Source organism: Numenius arquata, chromosome 2, assembly GCF_964106895.1.
Source record: "Numenius arquata chromosome 2, bNumArq3.hap1.1, whole genome shotgun sequence".
Lineage (NCBI taxonomy): Eukaryota > Metazoa > Chordata > Aves > Charadriiformes > Scolopacidae > Numenius > Numenius arquata.
In genome coordinates this window covers 100,723,382-100,748,329 of record NC_133577.1, presented here as the reverse complement: position 1 = coordinate 100,748,329, position 24,948 = coordinate 100,723,382, and the positions used below count along the sequence as shown (strand labels likewise).

The 24,948-nt window shown below is 41.0% G+C and overlaps 1 protein-coding gene across 1 annotated transcript in view; it reads left to right on the top strand.

The window, feature by feature from the left end:
• The first annotated feature begins 235 nt into the window (after positions 1–235).
• PDZRN4 (PDZ domain containing ring finger 4) overlaps positions 236–24,948 on the top strand; it is a 249,689-nt gene continuing 224,976 nt past the window's right edge. The window contains exons 1-3 of the mRNA XM_074168055.1: positions 236–886; positions 3,407–3,493; positions 7,123–7,227. Coding sequence (XP_074024156.1) covers positions 236–886; positions 3,407–3,493; positions 7,123–7,227 — 843 coding nt within the window. The remainder of the gene's footprint in view (positions 887–3,406; positions 3,494–7,122; positions 7,228–24,948) is intronic.

The window sequence follows — 24,948 nt, the reverse complement described above, 5'->3', positions numbered from 1 at the left end:
GGTGGCGGCGGGGCCGGGCGTGGGGCGGTAGCGCCGGGGAGAGGGAGTTAATGTGGAGGGAGGGTGGCGGCGGGCGAGCGGGGGGGGGCAGAGCCTCCGGGAGCTCCAGCTCGGCGCCGCCGCCCGCCTCCCCCGGCGCGGCCCCGCTCCTCCGCCCGCCCCTCGCCGCCGCCCGTCCGCCGGGAGCGGCTCCAGCGCCGCCGGGGCCGAAAGTTTGGCGGTGGCCGGCCGCGCCATGGGCTTCGACCCGTCGCGCTTCGCGGCGCCGGTGGCGGCGGAGCTGCAGTGCAAGCTGTGCGGGCGGGTGCTGGAGGAGCCGCTGTCCACGCCGTGCGGGCACGTCTTCTGCGCCGGCTGCCTGCTGCCCTGGGCGGCGCGGCGGCGGCGCTGCCCGCTGCGCTGCCGGCCGCTGGCGGCCGCCGAGCTGCGGCCCGTCCTGCCCCTCCGCAGCCTGGTCCAGAAGCTGGAGGTCAAGTGCGACTACAGCCCGCGGGGCTGCGGCCGCACCGTGCGGCTGCGGGAGCTGCCCGCCCACCTCGCGGCGTGCCGCTACGGGCCGGCGGCCGCCGGCAGCGCCGAGCCGGAGCCGGGGGGCGGGCGGACCCCCGGGCGCTCGGGGGGCGGCTCCGCCGGGCGGCCGCGGGCGGAGTGGGGTCAGCGCTGCCTGCGGGCGCTGCGGGGCGGCGGCGGCGGCCCGGAGCCCGGTGCGGGGCTGAAGAGGGAGGCCCTGCGCTGGAGCAGGAGGGAGAAGTCGCTGCTGGCGCAGCTCTCGGCGCTGCAGAGCGAGGTGCAGCTGACGGCGCGGCGGTACCAGGCGAAGTTCGGGCAGTACATGAGCCACATCAGCAGCATCACCCGGGACCTGGCGGGCAGCCAGCCCGGCAAGGTGAGACCAGCGGGGTGGCGCGTCCTCTTCCCCGGACCTGCTTTCGCCGCGAGGGACCAGCTGAGGTGACGGTGCGAGCGGTGTCCCCCGGGGGACCGGGCAGTCGCCTCCAGTTCCGCGCCGGGACCCGGGTCGATCTCCCCCCGCCGCGCATCCTCCGGGCGGTGCCAGCCGCTTCTGCCCGTTCCCTCGCCGCTCCCGGGGAGATGGAGCCACCAGCCCCGACCGGGTGTCCCCGCTTCTTGGCGGTCCCTGTTTCGGCGCCCTTCGGTGGCCGAAAGCCCCGGGCGGTGGCGGGACCGGCGGTGCCTGGTAGCGGCGGTGGCCGAGAGCGCTTCGTCGCTTGCTCCCTCGGAGGGGATGGGAAGCGGGCGGGAGGGGAGAGGGTTTCGCTCCTCGGCCGGCAGCCGGCAAACGTGTCCCGGTTCCTCCGGGCAGCGTATCGGCATCAGCACCTCCCGCCTGGCAGGGACCCGGCTGCTGTAGCTGCTCAGTTTGGTCCAGCTGGGGCTAGCAAAAGCTCAGGGGCAGGGACCCGGCTTTTGATTTTTATTTGAGCGGCCGAGAAGTTGTTTTAAAAAAAAACCTGGAGCATGAAATTACTGTAAACTTTGGAAACGGTGGTGAAAGGACACCAAAGTGTCTCTCGTTTGGTAGGATGGAGTAACCGTTGACACTGTTGATAGCAAAGACTGGGCGCGGTGCTTCGCTCTCTTCTCGGGTCTGATGACATTGCTCTGATAGTGACTCGCGTCCTTTAGGCTAAATAAACCATCCGAGGGTACTGGTGAGCTGGCTTAACTCGCTGTAAAGGGGTTGATTTTTTTTTTTTTTTTTTTTGAGTGTTAACTCCCGGCTGGAAGATCGCTGTGCAGACCCTGGCGCTGCTGGTTGCAGCTGTGGTGAGGAGTGGTTTAGTGCAAAGAATTTTTGTTTTTACCCAAATCTTCAGGGACCCTTGGGAAGCAAAATCCCAGGTGGAAAAGGTCTAAGCAGCCAAACTAACTCCTGAAGCAATGTGGTGTGCTGGGCATCTGGCTGCTGCATGGTAAATGGGACAGGGGATGTTGTTTGCAGGACACCTGTGTGCCTAGAAACACGGGGCTATGTGTCATTGAGAAACTTTGTGTTTGGAGACTTGAATATTTAATCTTTTTCTCTTTTAAAAAATTTCCTTTGATTAGCTAATCCATGAGGTCTAGGTTGCTAGCTCTGAGAGGTGTGCTTATACATCTGCTTCATCTTTTCGCAGATGGGATAAGGTCATATGAAGGGGGGTATCAGTGACTGTTGAGGAGTGTGGGGTGTGTGAGAGAAACAGTGGCTTAGTAGGGAGGAGAGAGATTTGGATTTTCGTAAGGAGCTGGCAGGGGGTGTGGGGAAAGCCGTGGAGGCATCACTCCTCCTAGGCAGCAGTGGAGCATCTGCCATTTCTGAGCAGCGCCAGTAGGTGTTGCTGTATGTACTGCCGCTCAGAAATCTCTTTTACAGATGAGACCAGGGTAATGAATAAAACAGACATTTGGAAGAAAAACTATCAATAAAGTAAAAATGTACTTCATTAAAATCAAATGTATCATGCGGCAATAAAATATTTCACTGTCACAGGTAATAAAATATGGGCTTCAGTGTTAAGTGTTGCATTTTAAATGCTTAGAAAGATATACCCTACTTAGGTGTCAAATTTATATTAATCAACTAATTTAGATAATTTTTTTGTGGAGAATATGGCTCCTGAAATGTAACTATTATCCTATGTGAACAAAGTCTCCAAATCTTTTTTTTTATTTGTTTTTGTTTGTTTTGTGGTTTTTTTTGTGGTGGGTTTTTTTTGGTTTTTTTGGGGTTTTTTTTTTCAGAAAATTATTTAACTGTTCCATGGAAGGAAAAGGTTTCTTTCTCTTTTTCATTTTGAACATTGACTCCATCACTGCATTTGAATGTTTACTGTATATTTCAAACCTCATTGAGAAAAAACTGCTTTTTTAGAGACATGGTTTTGGATTCTTTCTTTTTGGGAGAGAAGTGAAAGATTGGAATGAAGAGCTGGATTTCATTTTCTGTGTGTATCTTCTCTAAAAGTTGCTATGAAATGTGTACTGATATGACTTTGGGGTCTGAAAATTATAATGTGTATTTTAACCTATATGTTCTATGTCTGAAACGTTGACACACATAGGGATTTTACTTTTTTAGAGACATCTGGATGTTTCGAACTCTTGATTTATTTTTTTTTCAGTGATGCTGAGCATTCCTCCCACCCAAAAGCTGAACTTTTTTCTGTTCAGCACTGAAGATAATCAGGTGTTACCTGTTACTTTTCAGCGGTGCATGACTTTTCCTTTGTTGTTTTTTTTTTTTCCCAGTGTAAAGTCTTTTGTTATCTTTTCAGCCTAATTTTCCTTTAAGCGTTATTTTACATATTCTCCAGCTAAAAATCTTTTTTACGTTAGTGCTTTCACTTAAGATCTTCTTTTTCAGACTGTATTCTTTAACAGTGTTTCACCTCTTGCTTCTTAGGGAGGAGAACCCAAACCATTAAAGATCATGCTACACCGAGAAAATGATACTTTGGGATTCAATATTATAGGAGGACGACCCAATCAGGTAATCAGAAACGTTACTGTAGGTTATTTTGACCATACTTTCTGTTACTATATACACTGTTAGTAATAAAAGAGTTACTTTTGATAACAGTAGGTAGGGAATCAGCCCCATAGTTAGAAGAACTGTGTATTATCAGGTGTAATGGGAATCATTGTTTTGAAGGCATAATCTGGTGACAATTAGATTATTCTTATTTTCAGGAAAGGTGTTCCCATTGGTTTTGCTTTAAAACTTTAGGCTGATCTGCACTCAGGTCCCATGTGAGTAGTATGTATTCATGCAAACTGTTCAATGGAAATCTCTTGGACTAGTTATAAGAGTCATTGTTGCAGGATTAAGCCACTGGAATTTTTGGAAACAGTTTGCCTTTTTTTTTTTTTTCTTTTAAAGGAGAGATGAAAATGTGCTCAGATAGTTTAAGCATGTCCTGCTCTCACTTGCCTGCTTTCAGTTTTTCTTTGTGAATTGAAACAGTTTTCATCGATCTTGTATCTTAAATAATCTAGTCTCATCCATTTAGTTTTACAAAGTTCATTGCAAACTATCGAATATGCATAAGGATCACCAACCCCCCCTAGAATATGCATGAGAACATGCTTTTTTTTCTTCCCTTCATTCTTCCAAAAGCATTAATCAGGACTGTCATTACATATGAGGGGTAAAGAAACCTGTTAAACTGGAAAATTAATAGTTGATTAAAACGGCTTGGTAATAATTATGCACTGATCAGGTTCTTGTTAAGTGGGAGAATTGTAACCTCCTCCTATTATTGAGGAGGGGAATGGGACCCTGTATATTAGTTTGGCAATCTTCTGCTCTAAAGCTATATTTAGTGGTGCCAAAAAGTCTGTTCCCATTAGCCTAAGAAGTTCACTGTCTGTGCTGCAGAATTACTGTTCCCTGTGGGTAATTATGAAGACCAGCAGTTATCAAATGTTGGGGCTGTAAATTCAAATCAAGAGCCTCTTAGATTTTCTGGTGAAAGAACGAGAAAACAGGTGGCTAAAAGATAAAATACATGCACTTTGATTATATCCATATTCTGAGTATAACAGTAACAAAATCCAGACGATCTTGAGTTTGGATTGCAGTGTGACTTCTGTTATTCACAGCTGTAGGAAAACTGCAGGGAAAAGGGAGCATGGTGTTCAGCTTTCTTGGGATGGCAGCTGAGCTTCTATGAAGTCCTTACATGCTGACAGTGCATACTGGAACAGGTTGTTTTTTGTTTTTTTTTTTTTTTATATTACAAGCTGTTAGGCTTTTTGAGTGAATATTCTGGAACTTCAAGTAGTAAATTATAAATATATGAAGGTTCATAGCACTGTTTGTGGAGAGAAGTGCTTACCGGAGAGGAGGGAATGGTCGTGGTCTTCCATTTACACTGATAGCTGGAGATGGAGAAGTTGGTGGAGCTGTGAGGCAGAGCTGGGTCTCTGGGGTTTTTGAGTCTTTGAAGTTTAATTCAGAAATTGTGTTTTGTTGTGTTCCCATTGTGATAAATGTGAATACTACAGATGTTTGATTGGCAGTTCCCAGATATCAGTATAAGGTCTTGCTCAACATACCTGAAGCCGAAGTATGTAACAGCAAAAAAGGATTGAGTTGACTCAAATAATGAAAATAAAAAAACTCTGCTCAAAAACTTAAATACTGGAACAGAAATTGCTTGGTAACCAGACAAAAAGAGTTTATGAAGGTGATGTGTACATTCAGGTTGTTCAGGTGAAAAGTGCCCTTGGGTGAAGCATTTGGTCTTGCAGTGGAAGAGCAGAAGAGTGGTGTCATTATATTAGTCACCTACGTGGGAATGTGTTCCTTCGCCATGCATTACTGGTGTTTTATAACTACAATGCAGATTTTTCCCATTGGAAAGCAGGTGACTCTTGGTGACCTGGGGAACATACATACATACTTTCCGTTGGCTGTGTTTCATTTCAGCCCGTAATAGGCTTCCTCACTGTTCACCTTCCCCCTGAAGGGAGGAGGAGAGGAAAGGAACGACTCATGACAAGCTTGTCTTTTATTTTGTCAGGAAAGACTCATTTCATGTAAGTGTGTTTCTGGGAGGTGATTCATTATTCCATGGAGCGAGGCTGCTTTGATCCCCACTTTTGTGCTGGGCCCCAGCTCTGGCTGGCTGGGAGGACTGTCCCACAGAGCAGGCTGTGGAGGCTGTCCCCCCACCAAGGACACCACAGCAAAGCCAGGCTGGAGGGAGGTGTGGGCTTGGGGCTCCTGCAGTCACCCACTTTCTCATGTCAGGACTGGTGGATACCAGCACGTGCTACCAGTGGGGACCACAAGCCAGGCTGAAACATCCATTTTCTTACCAGGCCATACGTTACTTTTGAAAAAGCCAATGAAATTTCTTGTGGAAAAAAATGCCATTTTATGTGGGTGAAGGTACTGAAATCTAGCCTTTTGTTTTCTTAAGGAAAAGAAACAAACAATGAGTTTATGAAATTATAGTCTGATGAACATCATGTTGACCAAATATTTGCTAACCTGAAATCTACCTGGGTTGAGTCTCCATAGGATAGTTGCCACATACTCTAAAGCATGTTTTACAGTGTTTTTGTTATGCCTTTATCATTTTCTTAATAGAAGAAATTATAAAACATTTTCCCCATGAGTGTATAGGACCTAGACCTAAAAACCTATACAGATATGAATCGTGCTGTTGGTTAGGGATTAACCAGTCACAGAAGGAAAATAAGCATCGTATAAACTGCTATCCAAGGCATAAATCATCTGGTAAAAGATTCCTTCATTTATTGCTATGTAGGTTATTATTTGTGTGAACACTTACAAATACTTTAAGTAGGCAGTGTCTGCTTGGCATTATTTCTTTATTAATAATGATTTGTAACTATTTTAAACTGCCATGCGATGAAATGAAGTAACTTTAGCATGTGCAACATCATCAGGTATATCGTTCTACCTGTGGTAGATAACTTACCTGCTTTAAATTTGACCTTCATATGTGTTGTACTTAGCAACAGAGATCAACTGGAGGTGGGTTCTCTTTTTGTACACAGCTGATCTGTATGGATTTCACAGTTGAGCAAGTTCTCAATCTCCCATGTGAATAGGATTTATGAGGTTAACCAATTCCAACCAAATCCTATCACTGTTACGTGCCAGCTAACTAATGTCACTTTGTTCCTTGGAGCTTTATTTTCAAATGCAGAAAAAATAGTTCACAAGCAGCAGTGCTGCAGGAATCTTTTTCCCCCTGAGAGAAACAGTTGTGCATCTGTATTTATGAGTATCTTCCTCTTGTGCATTTATGTACTAGTCACTGTCTGCTGTGAAGTTTGAGGTCTGCTTTAAATATTTTAGCTAGGATCTGATTACCATTGCACCCTGTCTCTCATTTAGACTAAAATAATCAGAATTAAATGGTTAGTCTTATAAAAAATGCTGGAATAGTTCATTAATTCTGTCCTTTTGATTAATGACTAGTTTGCATTAAGCAAGTTAAAAAATCCCAAGGATTTTAATTCCTAGCTAGAAAACTAGATGCATATTTCAGGTTTGCATTTTTCATTTCTGCTGATTTTAGTACTATCTCATTTCTTGTACTAATGTGGCCCTTTTTGCAATTTCCCTATTGCCTGGTACAGAACAATCAGGAGGAATCTGCTGAGGGAATTTATGTGTCAAAGATTTTGGAAAATGGACCTGCAGACAAAGCAGAAGGCCTGCAAATTCATGACAAGATTATTGAGGTAAGAAAAAAAAAAAAAAACAAACCAAAACCCACCAGTGGATTAGTCTGTTATATTATCAGATTAATCAAGGATTTGATGGTTTTTGCACAAAGTAAGTTGTAATTCTCCTCTTTTTGCTGTGTCTAAACATGATTCTTGTACACGGAGCTGCTTGAACATTTCTGAGATGTGAAGACACACGATGGATTTTTCCGACAACTAATAAATGTATTTGTCTTGGGACTAAACTGATGTAAGTGAGGCAAAAGTGTAGACACTGAAATAGCAAACAAGAGTGGCATTTTGTATTTCTTTTCATTAACTTGAGAAAGAAGGCAAATGACTCTATGGAAATTCACAGGTTTAGTGAAATTGTTTTTGCCCTGTGTTGGAGGTACTACTGTTGTGACTCTGGGACACTGCAGAGAAGCTGTGCTGGTAAGCAGTGCTGTGAAACTTCTTAGGCAGTTAAGTTAGAGAAAGTACTTTCTGCTATATGATCAGTAGATCGTCTGTTGTTCTCACCAGGACCAGTATAGGTCTTTCCCAGTCATGTAATACGCTAGCATGGAAATTTTGAAGTTTATTCCTGCGTTATATGTGGATTTTTTCCTGTAAAGTAACTGTAGTTTAAAAAAAAAATAATCAATAACTCAGTCTGAAGAATAGAGTGCTGCCTAACCTACATGTGTAACTGTAATTAGCCCTCTGAGAGGCCTTGAAGGAACAGTTTCAAAGAGTCACTGAAATAGAGTCCTTAGGGTGCTGTCAAAACGGCATTTCACATCGCAGCTCTGAAACAACTCTCTGAATGACAGCACGTACCAGTAGCTGCTGGGTTTGTTTAGGATACATCACTCCAGCCTTGGGTTTAGGGGAGGCTTAGCATCGTTGTGTGAACTTGCCAGTTGGACGGGGTTTCGAACAAAGAGGCATGTGAAACAAGTGGATTGGGAGACAAATGCAGAGTGCTGCTGCTGGCTTCTTGCATTGTTTTGCTGTTAAGGGCTAGAAACGTAAGCCGAGTGTTTGAGTCCTGGCATTGCTCTTCACGTTGGGAGCCTAGAGCAGTGTGCAAAACCAAATTATTGTATTTTCTTGGAAAAAGAAAGCTCCTGCTCTTAGCTGGCAGATACATGCATCTCTAGTAGAAACCAAGTTGGCTGAGCAGAACTGACTTGCAATGTAGCTCTCCCTAAGATACATAAAAAGCTTTCACATCCATTTTTTTTGTAATAGAAGTTCTATGCTAAAAAAAAAATCTATTTTCTTCTGATATTACCATTTCACTTACTACATATTATTTTCTCCAGACTGACCAGCTATATAGTTTTATGCTGTTATTCAACACTTCCTATTTATATTTTATTGTTCTTTTGTAGTGCCTTGATTTTTAAGACAAAATGGCATGGTTTTGGAGGAAGGAAGAATAAAGTCACAAACCAGCATTTATTAAAAATGAGATCATTTCTCAAAATGCCACCATAATTGATGCTTGATTTTTATTTGTTGAAGAATTCTGACTGTATAAAGTCATACGGATATTTAAATTGCTACTGAGAACATACATACAGATTTCAGTTCTATGTGAAACTATAGAACCAATCTAGCATAAGTATTCTTATATCTCTGAATTTAGCACCATTTTCACCATATATATATGCAACACTATATATTTTTTTTGTATTCAGACAAGTATTTATAAATGTTCAGGGTTAGGCCAAATATTCTACTAAATGTTTCAGTATGTCAAAAATTTTTTTAGATTAAAATGAGGAGAAGAAATGGTAACATTAACACTTTCTAAATGAAATGCAAATAAGTAATTATTCCTCCATGCTAGACCTAGGAAGCAGCTGGAGTCAAAAAGTTGAATTTTTCCTTGCCCATACATAGCTATCAGTGTGTTCTTGCACCAGGATGCCCTGCCAGCAGTGCTGCGGTTTGTTGTGAGGGATCAATATGAAAGCTTTTGCTGTGAGGAAATAAGTCGGGTGGTGTAACTCTATCAAAAATGTTGGCAGATACACAGACTATAAGCTTTGGTGAAAAATTGATAGGAAGTGGGACTTATTATGGCTTGCTTTTCACTCATTTGGTGATCTGATCTAATGGGTGATACTTTATGCGACCATTTTTCAATAATCAAGAGCAGAAGGAACTGATGTTGTTTGAAGAGCCTTTAATAGCTTCAGTCAGTTGTTTGGCAATGTGATGCCCGGGGTGTTTCTAGCAACGCGTAGCTAATGGGATAATGGACAGAACTATCCCATTAAATCAGGAGAAAATCTGTTCTCAAGGCGTGTTGCTAAATAAAGAAGGTAATTTGTTTCAGTGCTTTATCAGATGTTTAACAAATGTTAACTGCACGCAGTTGACGACAGTGAGTTGTGCACATTTCAGATGACCGTCTTGTGGGTAACCTAGTGTAGCAAATGGATTTCACAGTCCTATGGCATTGGCAGATGGAATTGTGAGCCAGGGCTGGCAGACGTTAAGTATTGCTGCCTTTTACTTTATATATGTCATTATCTGTGGCAGCAACTTTGCCAAATAATTGTCATGGTATTTGAAAGGGTGCCAAGGGGAGAAATCAGATTTCTTTATTAAGGTATTTATTCTAGGTGTAAAAATGCCAGCCACACAAATGACCTGAGTTCTTGGAGGTTTTTGAGATCATTGTGCCCAGAATATGGGCAATAGGGCCTCTTTGGCTTTTTAATCTGAAAAACATTGGTGTTTATGTGGGCTTTACTCTTAGGTGAGTGTGTTTTGTGCTTGAGTACCTGAAAGCTGGAACAGATGCCTGTGGGCTGGCAGGGTGCTCATGGATGAGGGTGACAGGGAGAGGTGAAGGGTGGTGATCCCAGACACCCTGTGTCAAGGGGATGCAGCTCTTCACGGGGTACAGTCACAGGACCCTCACTGATCCTTTTCACTGTTTTGCTGAGGAACAGAAGATTTCATGCACAGCTTTACCCTCTTTATTCAAGGTTAATTCCTCTGTGAGAAAAGACTTATTTATGCAGTGTAAAGCTGGCCTGAGACGGTGATGTGCACAAGCATCACTTTGGTGATGTGTACTTTGAGGAATCTTATTACCAGCCAAAAATGATAATCATTTCTTTATCAAGGAGAAACTCTTCCTCATTAATTACTTCTACGTAGCAGGTTCCTCCAGATGTCACGGTCTTCTGCTTTCAAAAGTTTTTATGCAAAAATCTAGCTCCCTAAGTTAACGCAGTGCAGCATGTCTTCCAGGACTAAACATTGATCACATGCTATAGAAAGCATCTCATAAGACTGGATGCAGCATTGATATCTGCGGCACCCAACATGCAAGCCTTGGATACGAGCAGTGATATAAAGCCACCAGACCTCCAACTTTTGGATCTCTGTCTTCTTCCTTTCCACCCTGCCTAGGAATCCCGACAGGAGAGAAACAGCAAGCCATGCACAGGACTATTAGTCTGTGCTTGTTCAAAGAATTCTAGTTGCTGCTGGGAGAAAATACAAAGAATGTTTAGAATGGATCACAGTTACACAATTATTCATCATTTCATCTGCCCCTCACTTCATGCAAATCTTTCCTACTGAATAATTTCACTGCTCTTCTTTGCTAATGCTAATATCCTCCTCAAGGCAGTGTAAAACACCTATGATCCTTGGCAATGTTGTTGATACGCAGAAGTGTTTTACCTGCTGCTTTTTTTTTTTTTATACATATTTATAGTTCTGAGCAGTAATACCGTAAGTAGCTCTTTCTGTATGGAGGAAAATTTTACTCTCTGTTTGCAGTCAATTCAACTTCACCTAAAAATGGTACCATGTTGGCCAGAGCTCCAGGTGCACTAGTTAGTGCCTAGTTAACAAACTATTCAAAACTAGTTCTTTATACTTGTTTTGGGTTGATTTTTTTTTTCTTTGTATAACATTAAATTTTACAGAAATTCGTATGTGATCTCCTCTGGTTTTGAGCCCAACTTTGGAAAAAAACAGTGACTGATTTTTCTCTAGTCCTCTTTCATTTTGTAAGTCACAGTGTCTTGCAAAATACGTTGTATTACTGAAGTGGAATATGCTGATTTTATCTTTTCACTTCAGTGCTGCACATAAAATACATGACCAGGACAGAATTTGCAATCCAGATGGAATTCCTGATTTTTATTTTTTGTTTAAAAGAGGAGTATTTCATTAATTTGAGGAAAAAGAACTACTGTTAATTCACATTGCCTAGCAGACAAAGTCCTATAGTCAGGGCTGAACCTTCTGTAGTAGGTTTGCCAAATAACAAAACAGCAGTGAAAAACCTTGTGTGCAAGTAAAGGGGGCTTAGGCCGAAGACCAAAATATTCAGATGAGGAACTGTAATCACATCATCGTCTGGAAGGCTCAAATGTTTTTCTGTTCCTCGCAGTGCAAGGCAAAGGCTTCTGTTCTTTTACTCTCAAGTGAAATGAGAATATTGGCCCTTTTGCATTTTAGTCAGTTGATTCTCATTAATTTGATGGCTGAGAAGCAGGCATGATGGAGAAGGTGGGGAAAGAAAAACATTTTTAGTCTTAAATCTTTAAGTCTTTCTGAAAAATGAGGTGGATGCATACATATCTTGATGATTGAGTCATCAATCTTTAGATTGATACATGATACATTGATGATTGAGTCATCAATCTTTAGATATCAAGACTGTGTATTTTGTTTATGCAGCCTGAGCTCCGTAAGTATATAATAAATAAGGCTTCATCCCTTATTCCATGTTCCTCTTTGTTCTTTTCACTTTTTTGGAGAGTACACTCACAATGGCTTTCAAGTGCATGTCAGCAAAGCCAGTTTCAATAAAGATGAAGTCTTGAGGCTTATCCTGGCAGAAGTAACTTACATCTGCAAAGCGCCTACACAGAAACTTTTTTAACTATTGCCAGACTGCTGACTGTGCTATGTGTCAGCCTTGTGATGTTTTATCTTTTGCATGTTTCTGTCATTACACTCACTATGTTGCTCGAGCAAAATCTTTGATACTAGTCATGTTTATTTGGCTAAGAATCTCCACTGTCAGATTATGTCTGTAGAAGTAGTAAGCTTAAAAACTGTCTTGCTGGGATCAGAGCTAGTGGATTTGGTATGGCTTTGAATCAAAGCTGCACATGATGTGGCCAGTAAGATCTGGGTGGTAGATGAGGAAACTTTTACATAGCTAATCTGAGTGGTGTGGATTTCAGTGTATCTAAATATACCCAAAGTAGCCTCAGATATACCGTTCTCTTAAATCCTCAACAAATTCATACTGTTATGTTGCAGGTAACCAGATCTGGCATCTGTATTCATTAGATAACTTCTAATTAATCTGAAAGATCCCTGGCATAATAAATAAGAAATGCCTGTGGCCTCTTCTGACCTCTCCCTCACCTGTTGAGATACAGGTTTTTGGACACTTGAATTCTTTCAGCTGTCTGAAGAAACTTTTTTAAAAGTCAGGCGTGACCAGCTCTGTACATAACTTCATTTGAATAGAAGCTGCTGCCCCCACCAACTTTTTTACTTAACAGAAGGTCTTAGAGTGCTTCTTCAAGAAGTGAGAGACCTGTTGGGGTCTTCTCTACCTGCAGAGGATTGACCTTACCTACCCTGGTAATTGCCCTCGTTACCAGGGCAGGGGCTACCCTATGTGAGACCAGCCTCCGCCCATCATCTTCAAATAGGGCTAGGTATCAGCAAGCATTTGAGAGTCAGGATTATCTAGTGACAATCTGCTGTGAAATAGGTGCTGATTCCAGGGAGCTGTATCTGGAATCTTGGTCCTGCTCTTTTCTAGGTAAGTGCTTGTGCTAATACATGAGAATTTCCCTCTTTCTTGTACAGTTTTGTGTCTTATATGATAGTTTCCTGAATGTTGCTTGCATTTCTGACTTCATAGTCTCTTGACACTAAGAGGGGAGGTAGCAAATGCTGTCAACCAGGATAATGTGTCCTGGAAGAACACTTCCCAAGATATGAAAGATGGGGTTTCCTAACTGAATAAATACGAGTAGCTGGGGTTTTCCTCCTCCTGGTCTCTACTCTAGCTGCTGTTTTATCTAAGAAGTGGCTACTGCTGCTGATGCCCACTCTCAGAAGCCTGTGTAGGTGGTGGAACTTAATGGTCAGTGTACTGTCTGTGCTAGAAGTTGACATCTTGCTGTGGGCATTCTGCAATGCCTGAGTTTTGTGCTTCAGAGTTGCCAAATATTAGTAGCCTAAATTTGATGGGACTCACTATAGTTCTTAAGAGGTGCCTGCATTCCTGTCTATTCACTGAACTAAAATGCAAATGTTGTGGTTAGGAAAACAGGTTATGTTCTTTCTAAAAAGCACTTTAAATTTCAGCAATTTACTGTCTGTGTTTTTAAAAAAAAAGAACATGAGGCTTTTATTTATATGTGGCCTAGAAGTTCTGTATTTTTGGTGGTGAAATATGTTAGAGAATGGACTACTGAAATAATTACACTTCCAGAAATAGTATTTTCTTTTAAGTCTTTACAAGACTTCACAAAATACTTTCTATCCTAGAGAAAAGCGAGAAATAAAGCAAAGCAATATTTAAGAAGTGGAAAAATCGGTGTTAGTAGGGTAATAGTGAATAATGACTTAAGGTTTTGTGATCAGAAATTCAGTATTTGATCCCTTAGTTGACTGAATGGAGTCCTATATTCCTAAAAAGGCAAAACATCATTTTGATAATTGTGTAAAGCCACATCATAATGAAAAATTCTAAAATGCCTTAGATTTTAAGAGGTGATTTATTTATTTTATTTTTTTTTTAATGAGATATAATGTTACAAGTTTCTATCTACTGAGAACTTGCTGTGGACCCAGATTTAGAGAGGTGCAAGCCTGTAGGAGGGTTTCCCAGCTATGTTTGTTTGGGCTTGTTCTCTCAGACAAGCCAGGCATGTGTGTAAGTATAATGCTACGTTGTTTTTGTGGAAATGTGTGCTCGGAGTGCTTTTATCCAAAAAAAGTTGAAATGCCAGACACGTGGTTAGAATATGACCACCAGATGAACTCTCCATCTAGTTTATTTGCAGAATTGGTATATTCAAGAGATAAGGCATATCATCCTTTTCATCAAGTCTCTTCAGCCTGTGAGTCATAGCGCTTTTGAAATGCGGTTAGCTGGTGTACTGCACCTTTGTGTGTGCTTGGATGCTTCTCTGCAAGGGGCTCCCAGTAAGTGGAGGAGATACTAGGGTGGCTAGAACAGGGCAGATGTGGCAGAAGGAGCAGTGTGGGAGTATTTCCGAAATGTGACCTAGCTTCATACTGGAGTCAAGAGAGCAAGCGAAGTGGAAGTGGTGAAAATCATCTCTTAAAATGGATTTTTATGCTATTCCTACCATGTTGGACCTTTGTCTAGGTGGCTTGAATGAGGAATGATAGAAGAGACTGTGGGATCTTGCACACACATGAGTGTGCATAAACCTCTCTCTCCAATGAGAGATTTCTGTTTTGCTCTGGCTGTGGTGGATCTCTACAGCAGCTGGATCACCATAAGTGTAGAAGGGAAAGAGCAAAGGAGAGTATGCAATGAAGAAGAAAAACAGGGGAAATTGAGCTTTACAATTAGAGAGTACAAAGCAGCAACCTTATGTTTCCACAGGAGTGTTTTCTAGTGCTTGCCCATAAATAGGCAATGTGGGAGAAATGGAGGGGATGTAGGAATAGGGGTAACTGAGTTGTGGAATGGGATCATCTATACAGACTGACATGAACTCTGATAGGGGAATAAGTTGGAACAAAACTGGAGCAGAACTATGGTAACTGTACTGTGTCTGCAGAGTGGGGCAGTAGCAAAATTGGCAAGTCAGTGCTGCTGTTAGGTAGGAAGGATTGTGGTTAACCTGTGGAAGAGCTGACTAACATAAGAACCTACAAGATCCCATAAGCAGTGTTGCTACCATGCACCTTAGATCCCTGGGCACCATGTGAAGGCCTGATCACACCCATCTCCTTCATAAAGTGTCTAATCTCACCCCTGAGGGATAACGTGTCAGAAACTTGGCAAGTTGAGACTCAGCATCTTTCTGGATGCCCTGTTGGAGCTTGTTTTTGCTGCATGTCTTCTTTCTTTTCCTTCTCATGGTTTCTTTATTTTTTAAGCTGTAAGGGAAGAAACATTGCAAAACAATGGAACTTTAACACACTTCCATCTCTGCCAGCAGCAGGAGCAATGCAGTTTTATATGCAGTTGAGATAGTAGGTTTGGAGGAAATTTTTGTTTATATGAGGTTTTAGAGGTGTTCACAAGCACTTTCAGGAATGCATTAAACAACTTGACTAACATCTGTCAAATGCCTCTGCTTTCATCCCCTTCCCAGGAAGAGAAGGGCATGTACAGAGGAGTGTTTTGTTTAGGAATTTTTCAAATAATTACATACACACATATTTACATGTTGGTGTCTGTTTATATTAGGAAAGACAAGGTTGTAGAAATGTGTCTTTATATGTGTTGCTGAAGGTGGCAAGGTTTTGCGAAGACTCTTGCTCTTTGGTCTCTGCTCTGGGCATGATCTTGGGTCAGCCCTGAAGAAAGTGCTTTCTCTTCTATTGACTAGCCAAATCTTCATGACAGCTGGGCTGTAGGTGTGATTATGGATTATTTGCCTTTGTCTTGGACCAAGTCTGTCATGGGTATGGTAGGCTTGATGGTCGATGTGGAGCTGAAGTACCCTAAGCTGGTGAACTCTGGAAGTTTTGAGAGAAGGAAAGGCATTTTCTGATAACTTTCCTTAACCTTGTCAACTCTGTAGTGAATAGGAAAAAGTCAGAAGCTTCAGAGAGCACTTCAGAATGGATCAGAGGGCGCTAACCCTTTGAGACTTATATGAAGACAACTAGTGGGATTAATTGATGGTTGAAAAATCAGCTATGAAAAGCTCTGATAAAGTCTGAGACCATGCTGAGTTTGTTGCTTAGAACTGAAGGATGTGTGAGGAAGCCGTGCCTCCCACAGCACATGCTGCTGGCACCCCAGAAGCTCTTGGCATTTTCAGAAAGTGAAAAGAGCCTTCTTCAGCCTTTCATGAAGGTTGTTCTTTGTTGTGGTTGAGACAACTTCACAGTTAGAGGAGATGACAGCTTACATATGTTGTGTGAATGCAGTGCTTTATCCTCTTAAGTCACTGAATTGATTGTTGCAATCCAAGGGTATATGCTTCAAGAGCTTTGATCTCTTCTGCCTTTTTTTTTTTTTTTAATCGGCTAATTATATTTGTAAGGAGTAGCTAATCACTGTTCTCTATAATTGGAGGCTGACTGAAAAAAAGCCATTAGTGTCTGCCAGTGCAGAAATGCTCAAAATGAAGTCATTATTCATAGCTTCACTTAAAAAATTAATAACCTAATTTTTAAGGAGCTGTGAAACGCAGCAGTGTGTTGAACAGGAGAAAGCTCCTCCTTAGGACTTGTGAATAGGAGTAGTCAGAAGTGTGTACAGCACTGTGCTTTACAAATGCTCTGACAATTGAAGTGATAATGTAAAAAATGTTGTGTGGAAACTTCTTCTCTCCAAAATACAAAATTCTGTAGCATTTAAAACCATACAGTAATGGAAAAACTAATTTTCAAATTGGCAAGAGAAGATGTGGTCTCTTCAAACCACCATAAAAGACTATGCAAAGTAAAATTAAATAGACTAAGCTAGAGTACATTTGCTACTAATACACAGACATTTTAGTAAATGTATGTTTTGTTTGGAATTGCAAATCTAATGCAATTTTACAACTTTGTATGTAGACCCAACTTGATTGAATGACTACTGCTGCAGGAAAGGAGTGCAGAATGACTCAACACTGTTTCTTCATTCAAATAATTTTGGAAGGCATTTTCGTTATGAAATATTGTTGACAAAATAAGTCATGGCTGCTATGTTTATTTACATAGTAAGTTTACATATGTTATTTACAGGATATGATTTACATAGTATTTTCTTTGAGGAATTTGTTTTTCTTTTCAAGTAGCAAGACTGGCAAATAGAGTAGGAGGAAGGGGGAAAGGGGAAACCATGGAAAAATTTAATTCATAGCTGTTGACATCCTGCTGTTTTCTACTTAGTTTTTAAGTATGAAAAACACATTTGAACATGATTATATTCCACACACCTAGTAGTTTAACTTCTTTAAAATTGCATAAATTATGAATCTGTGTGTCTAGAAGTGGTCACCTAATGTAGGAGAAGGTCCAAAATAGGTTGATATACAACATGAGGGTTTTTTCTCTTCATCTGTCTTTTTCTGGCCATTTGGTGCATTGAACATTAAAGGACCCAGTGGGTCAGAGCTTGCCCATTTGTTTCTGAGTACGGTCTTTCAATCTTGTATTTGTTTCCTTAAGCAGGCTGATCAAGTGGGTTAGTATCTGAAGTCCTTCCAGCAGCTCGCAGGAAGAAAGAAGGCATGCCATTTTAAACGGAAGGGATGTGCTGTCTTGCATGAATTAAAACATCTGGATCCCTACACTTCTCTGTTACAGTTTGATTGAGCTGGGCTAGTCTTTGGCACATGGCAAATAGGGAGCCATATGGTCTTCGTGCTGTCAGCAAGCCTTTTCAGCACATACCTTTGCCTACCCCCAGCCCTCTCTGTATGGTAGCTGCTACTGCAGCCTGGAAGATAAATGTTGCAGGAGCTTTCAGGCTGTTATGCCCTTCTTCTTGAATGGATTAATGGCATTTTTGAGTGGTACAACATCCAGCAGTCTGGAGCAGAAAGCTGAATCCCTCACTTCCCCTGCAGCGCTAAGAGCCCTGATCCAAATTGGGCACCTTGTGCTAGTGCCAGATATGCAGCAGCACTTTCTGACTTGCATGTTGTGTCCCTTGCGTCTTGCTTTCTTAATGTTTCCATGAAATCTCTAAATGCTCAGCACGACTGTTTGCTGTTTTTTAGCATGCTTTAGACGTGTGGTTAGATGGAAAACTGACTGCTTTGAGAATTTTATGAAAAGAAACTTACCTTCTAGTACCAAAAGAATGGTGTTAAAGTCATCGGGCAGTTGCTAGCGTATCTTTTAATTTTCTTTTTTTGAGTGGTGAGCAGGAACTTTCCTTTTGAGAATAAGTATGATATTTCCTAAAGATATAGGGATTCTTCCTTGTTTTCAAATATTCAAAATAATTTGATTTTTTTTTTAAATGTGTCTAATAATTTTAATTATTTCTCTATTTTTCATTTTTATCGTAAAAAGGAGTAGGCAGAGTGTAAGGGACTGGGAAGAATGTTTCTGTTTCTTCAGTATAAAAAGAACCTGTAAGAAACAAAAATGATTCATAAAATTTTTTGTAAAGAACTCTTATTATTGCTAGAATTTATCATTAAATAAATGTAGATCACTGTTTTCAGCCTTCTTTTCTGAGTCACTTAAGTACTGTACCCTTGTACTAAGTGTGGGGTTTTTGTATTTTTGCCTTCTCCCTGCTATGAGGTAATGGAAATCTAAATAATCAGTATTCATCACTTAATCCAGAGGTTTTATCTTTTAATTAACACAAACCATGGACAATATTATAAAGATTAAAGAACACATTGACATTTCAGAACACAATTCAGAGAGTGAACTGTTCAGAAAGTGCTACTGATGTCTTAACTTAGCAGAGCAACTTAATAGCAAAGTTTTAAGCTGATTGTTTCAACTTCTGTCTTAGATAGTTGGAGTCCTGCAGTCCATTACAGCCATTCTGCTGATGTCATTAACAAGAACTTTGGGGAGTTCCAGTATAAAATGTAGAACTGTGTGTTTACATTAGTACTGTAAAGCCTGAGCAAAGCTTACTGAATCTTGTGGCATCCAAGAATGAATAAAGTTTAAGAGGAAATGTAACTTCTTTCATTAACCTTCCTACCTTACGATTCACGTAAGTCTGATATTCCATTCTTCTGGAATTACCCATTTCACTCATTTAAATAGGAGCTTGAATGTACAAGAAATCAGTTTCCATGCTTATAATATGTAAAATGCCAGCTTAAGTAAGAAAAGAGAAATTCAGGTACGAAACTGGGCTTGGAATCCATTTACCTTGTGCTTTGTGGAACTCCTATTTGAGGCCCTGCTGACTCTGCTCCAACTCCATAGTCTCAATGACTCTCTCAATGTTATATTTTTCATTAAATAAATGAAAGAACACAGGCGTACAACAAGACCAAGACTTATTCCATGTTCCAGATATTTTGATTGCTAAATTTTTAACGTTGTTACTCAAAATGTGGCAGGAATTAGCATGAGAAAAGATGCAACTCAAAATGCCTCAGTAATCCCTGCCTATTTAGAGACTAGCTTTGAAATCATTTAACATATGGTTTCATGTTGTAATTAATCTCTATATCTTTGGGATTGGAATAAAGCAAACCCAAGTGTCAGCAGGCAATCTGCATGCCCCGAGAGGATGGTCAGTGTACCACTGGTTTAGCTGACTCTGCTGTAGTGGAAGGAATGCTGTGAACAGCTGTGTCAGCTGGGAGCGCTTCCTAGATCTCAGCTTTGACTGTGCTCTGGGCCTTTTTAGAAGTCAACAAACTCTGATTTTTGGCAGTTTCGGGAGGCATCTGAGTAGCTGTTCTTGGAACCTCGGTGATGGGTTTTAGCGAGGGAAGATGCAGATGTGTGTTTGAAATGGTACAGAGCGCCAGCCGTACAAGCAGCGGGGCAATGCTTCATCTTTCGGCAGTCTTCAGAGAGATGGATTTTGTTCAGAGAAACAGACTGTGCAAAGATTGAGAGACTGGTGACGTTCCTTTGGCAAGAGAACAATATGAATTATCTCATTGCTCAAAGTAAGAAATTTTAATCTGCGCTTTTGTTGCTTTGGAGTTTAGTGTTTTGTAGATTTAAGGTACACGAGAAGGAAGGCAGTCTTTTATCAGACTAAGACAGTTGTAAAAGATGGGCAGGCTTTTGGGCAAAAGGTGCTTTCACAGAAAGCATAGAAGGATTTATTATATATATCTTTAATATAAGTTTTTGGGTTTGCTTGGTTTAGGATTATTTTTGAAACCAGGACTGAGAAATTAAGATACGTGGAGGTTATTTCCTACAAAATGTGTTGTGGTGGTGGTTTTTTTTTTTTACTGTTCTTATTCATCTCTATTGTTTATGAGGTTATTCTGGTGCTTCATGGCTGGGTGTTTCCACTCAACTTCAACAAGCATATTTGCACAGTGGATGAATGTACCAAGCTTTAGAATGCACACGAGATGCGCTGATTCTGAGGATGCCCCTGTGGGGAGGCATTAAAAGCTACAGTTGGGAGGAAATGTTGGCTGTAGAAATACCTTGAAAGATTTTGGACTTTTGTTGGTGGTGTGTATTTTGTTGGTGACTTTTTTTCTTAAAGATTTGTTTTTCAGTCTGTTTGGTGTTTATTGGTCTATGGCACACTTGTGTCTGGTTCTGAATTTGGTGAAATTTGGGAGATGGGGTGTTGTTTAAATGCTAATGGGGGACTTTTTCCAAAGTTTTGCATATAAGTAGTTGGCTAGCTTTTGGAAAGCTGTTGTACTTTTTTCCTAAATCAGATGAGTGTAGAAAAGTGTTTCAGTCAAAAAAAAAAAAAAAAACCAAAACCCCCAAAAAAACCCCAAAGGAAACACCCCACCAAACAAAAACCCAACCAAAAAAAAGCCCCCACCAAAACAACCCCCAACCTAAGAACCTCACTCTTGTCCAAGTATACTGTGTATATATATAGTCTGTAGAAGAAAATATAAATACAGAATTTTAAAAAAGGGAAATAGAATGGTCCTGTCCCCCTGCTATGTAGGACTGTAGTGAATTGGTTATTCTTGCTAGTAATAGTGAACTGCCATTGAGAGGCTACAGAGGAAATGGGGAACACTATTACAGCAGAGGCACAAATGCCAGTGTAAAGTATAATCCTTGCATCATGAATTAACAACCTGAATAAATGAGTCAGACTAAAAGAAAGTGACAAAAAATTGATGTTCAGTATGGTAGTTTTCAAAAGCCTTTTAAATCCTGGATTTCTTAAAATACTCTTTAGTGGAAAGGTTTGTAACGTTTTATTTGATACAGTGAAGATATTAATGGGCGAGGATGTAAGGCGCAAAGGGATAGTATAAAAGGGACATCTGAAGTTTTATCTATTAAACAGATTTTTCCAGTCTGGGGCTTTTTTCAGACGTGGTTTTTGAACTGTGCATTCTGGATATCATTTAAATTTCCCTTGCAACCGTTTTCCAACTTCAGCTATTATATGACCATAAAGCTGAGCTTTTGGGATGAGACTTAAAATTTCTTTTTATAATTTGTGAGCTGTGCCTTCCTGTGTTCAGAAGGCAACTACCATAGTTTCTCAAACTACTGCTTTACATGTGAGGATTTGGAAGTGATTAAGCTATAGAATCTGCTGTGAGTAACAGACTAGAGTCTCTTTTCTCATGGTCTGAAACTGTAATCACTTCAGAGGGAGTATTTTTTCAGATGCAAATTGTTTCTATGAATACTACAATACAGCTTGCAGTCTCCAACCAAGGCACTGTAAAGTATGTTTGCAGTAAGGAAGATAATTCATCAAGGTGAAGAAAGTGAACGATGATTGCTTTTTCCTTCCTTCTCTGTAATGCAGTTCAGAGAGATACTTTTAAGCAATGCGGGTTGGGGGTGTGGAGGAAAGACAGACTTGCGTGCACCTACTCACTCCTTCCTCCAGCAGCACCTCAAGAAGCTGTAAGCTTTTTAAATTGGTTTGTAGAATTCTGGTAAATCAAAAGCTCATGTCTTATTGCTCAGAAAAAAAAAGCAATACTTGTGTGTTCTACTGATTTTTAGTGGTGTTTATCCAAGAAATTCAGTTTAGATGAGTGATTTTTTTTTTCCCAAATTTAATATTCTTTCCAAATAGTTGTGTCAAAAAGTTGCCTTCCCTGACAGCCCAATAATCATTGCTCTACACACTGGCATAGCACTTGTAAACCAGATAAAAATCATGTTGTTTCAGTATGCTACATCTTTGACCTGCCAAATGGTATCAAGATTATCCTATTTTTCAGGATCCAAACTTTTTCTGCCCTTAGAATTCTATTTATTTATTAGAGGCTATGTTTGGCTCTCTTTTTGCCTCCTGTTCCAGCAGAGACCTGGGGTAAGTTCTGGACAGTGAAACACCCCTCTGGCCTCAGCAACTAAGGGGAAGGTGGTGGGGCCTGGGAGCAGAGTGGGGGGACAAGGTGGGAGCAAGATGAATTTGAGGTGCTGCAGTATTGCGGTAGGTACAGGGGCTTTAATATGGGGAGCCTGCAAGAAGGAGAGTGATGGGAGAAGTAGGGTTTTGAAATGGCAGAAGCTGGGGTATTTTGGAGGGGATTTGAGGGTGAACAGAACTTTAGAATGGGGGATGATTGGGAAAGCTAGGGCAAAAGAAGTCGGGGCATTAAAATAGCTTCTGACAATGACTTTTTGGGGAAGTTATTGTGTTAAACGTATTTTTGAGATTTACTTTCAAACATGTTTTGATACATTTCTGTACACTGGTGAATTTCCATCTTTTACAACCATAAGTTAGAGAGTTAATACCCAAGTTAGACACATTGTTTGATATTCTGAAGTTATACTTTTTTGTTGAATAAACACGTTTTGGTTTTGCCTGAAAGTATTTTATTTTAATTTTTTTTTCTTTAACAATAGAACTCCCTGTAGGGTCACATTTGGCTGTCTTTGCAGAACAGCACCTTGCATGTTTTGTCCCCTTACCACATGGACACAATTTGCAGGAGGAAAAAAGATTCAGGCTTTCCTGTTTGTCAGACAAGGAAGGTATTGCTAAGGAGATAAGGTTTTTTTGAAAATCTTTGGGCTACTGCAATATCAAAAACGTAGAAAAGTAGGTCTTTTTTATTCCTTGTCTGTCTGTATTTTAACCCAGCAAAAATGTTCTTGCTTAGTTGTTTTAGTTTGTCATCATAAGGTGAAAATGATCTCATACATGAGATAAATCAACAACTTCAGTTTCAGGGAAGTGACTCAAAGCGTTGTAAAAACTCTCAAGTGCAGTATACTGCATAAGGAGTAGCTTCTGTGAAATGCAGCTTTTAAATGAATGTGTATCAGGAACTCAGTTCATTGCCTACAGTTGTACAGAGAAGAGAGAACTGGCTGTACTCACTTTGGCTCTGCAGGTCCTGTCAGAATCTGAGTATCTTGGTACCTCGGTTGGCAAAGCCAATGAGCCAGTGAAGTCAGTGAGAACTGAAGTGAATAGACTAAAACTCTGGACAGAAGATTTTTCCTCCTTAATTCATACTTTTATCTGAAATCTTACCTTAGGAAATATTTCTTACTTGATTTTGAGAATAGAGAAAACTGTTTCAGTATTTCCCTGTAAAACCCTGCTGAAAATGCTTTGAAAGCTTTGCCTCCTTCTTGCACATGTGTAATCACTTCTGTTTTTCACATTTTAGTGAAAAATCACTACATGTGATCACTACATGTTAGTGGCAGTTAGTTGAACTAAAGAAATAGTGATGCTTTTACTGTATCTCCCTTTATCTCCTGGAAATTAAGTCTGTATTTCTCTGCTACCCTGTTAATACTTCTTGGATCTTTTCTCATGTTCTGTGCAGAAGCCTTCGGCTCTGAGTCGGTGGCTCTGATCATCTGAAAGCAGTCCTCAGTCCTCTCTCTTCTTATTTTTTATGTACTTTTTTTTCTGCTGTTTGATAATGCTGTTCAAGAATTTAAAAGTCAAGGGCCAGGTGGCTGAAGCCATGAGCTGCTGTCAGTAAGAAGAGGGAGGTGGTTGTGCTCCTGCATGAAGAGTGAGGAAGGAGAGTGGTTTGGAGAAGTCAGGTGCTCCCCACTTTGTTATCTGCAGCTTTTATGTAGTTAATTAATGAGTTTAATTCTTGTCATCTGCTTATCTTCTGTGAGCTTAGGCACAGACTTTGTTTTACTGTGTATTAACTGCTGTCAGGGTTTTGCATTGAGAAAGTGGTGTTAATAAATGTTTTACGTTCTTGTTTTCTCCCTGGTTTCATAAGCTGTCAAAGCACAAGAAGTGAAGATGGCTTTGCAGCAATGCAAGGTGGAGGGATCTGATCTGGAGTAGTTCCTGACAATGTTTGCATTGCCGTGTTATTATAGAGGCAGGTTGGAGAGCAACTGGTAGAGTCTGTGTCCTGTGAACTATTTCTGAGATGATTCCTCTGAAGGAAACCCAATTGGCAGGGTTCTATGCTGAAAGAGCTGGAGCTGAAAGGTGGTGGAGTTTTTTTCATGCTGACTTTGAAGTAGTAAATGTCCAGCTTCTTCAGGAAAATAAATCTAAGCAATACTTGTTAACATTGCAAACACCTGTGTCTTCATAATGACAACATATAAGATTTCGCTAATTAGAATCATAACAACATACATGAAAAGTACCAAAGTATTATGGTTTAAACTGGTTTCATGCTCTCTCTGCAAATTCCCATGCAAAAGACTGAAAAAAGATGGAATCATAGCCAAGGGCACTTAATAGTCCCTTCAGGTCATCATGTCCCTTGTGAATGCAAGGGTTGCTATCCTCCAGTTTATAAACCTGGGAGATGCTGAAACGCAGTAAGCCAGAGCTGAGATGAAAACTATACAACATGGGGGAGCTGCGAAATGGGAAACTGGGGTCTGCTTTCTTGTGTGTGGGACTGAACACCCTGCCATCCTTGATGGGATATCAGACCCTCCCAGAAGGGGTTTTCATATGGTTGCTATCAGCTC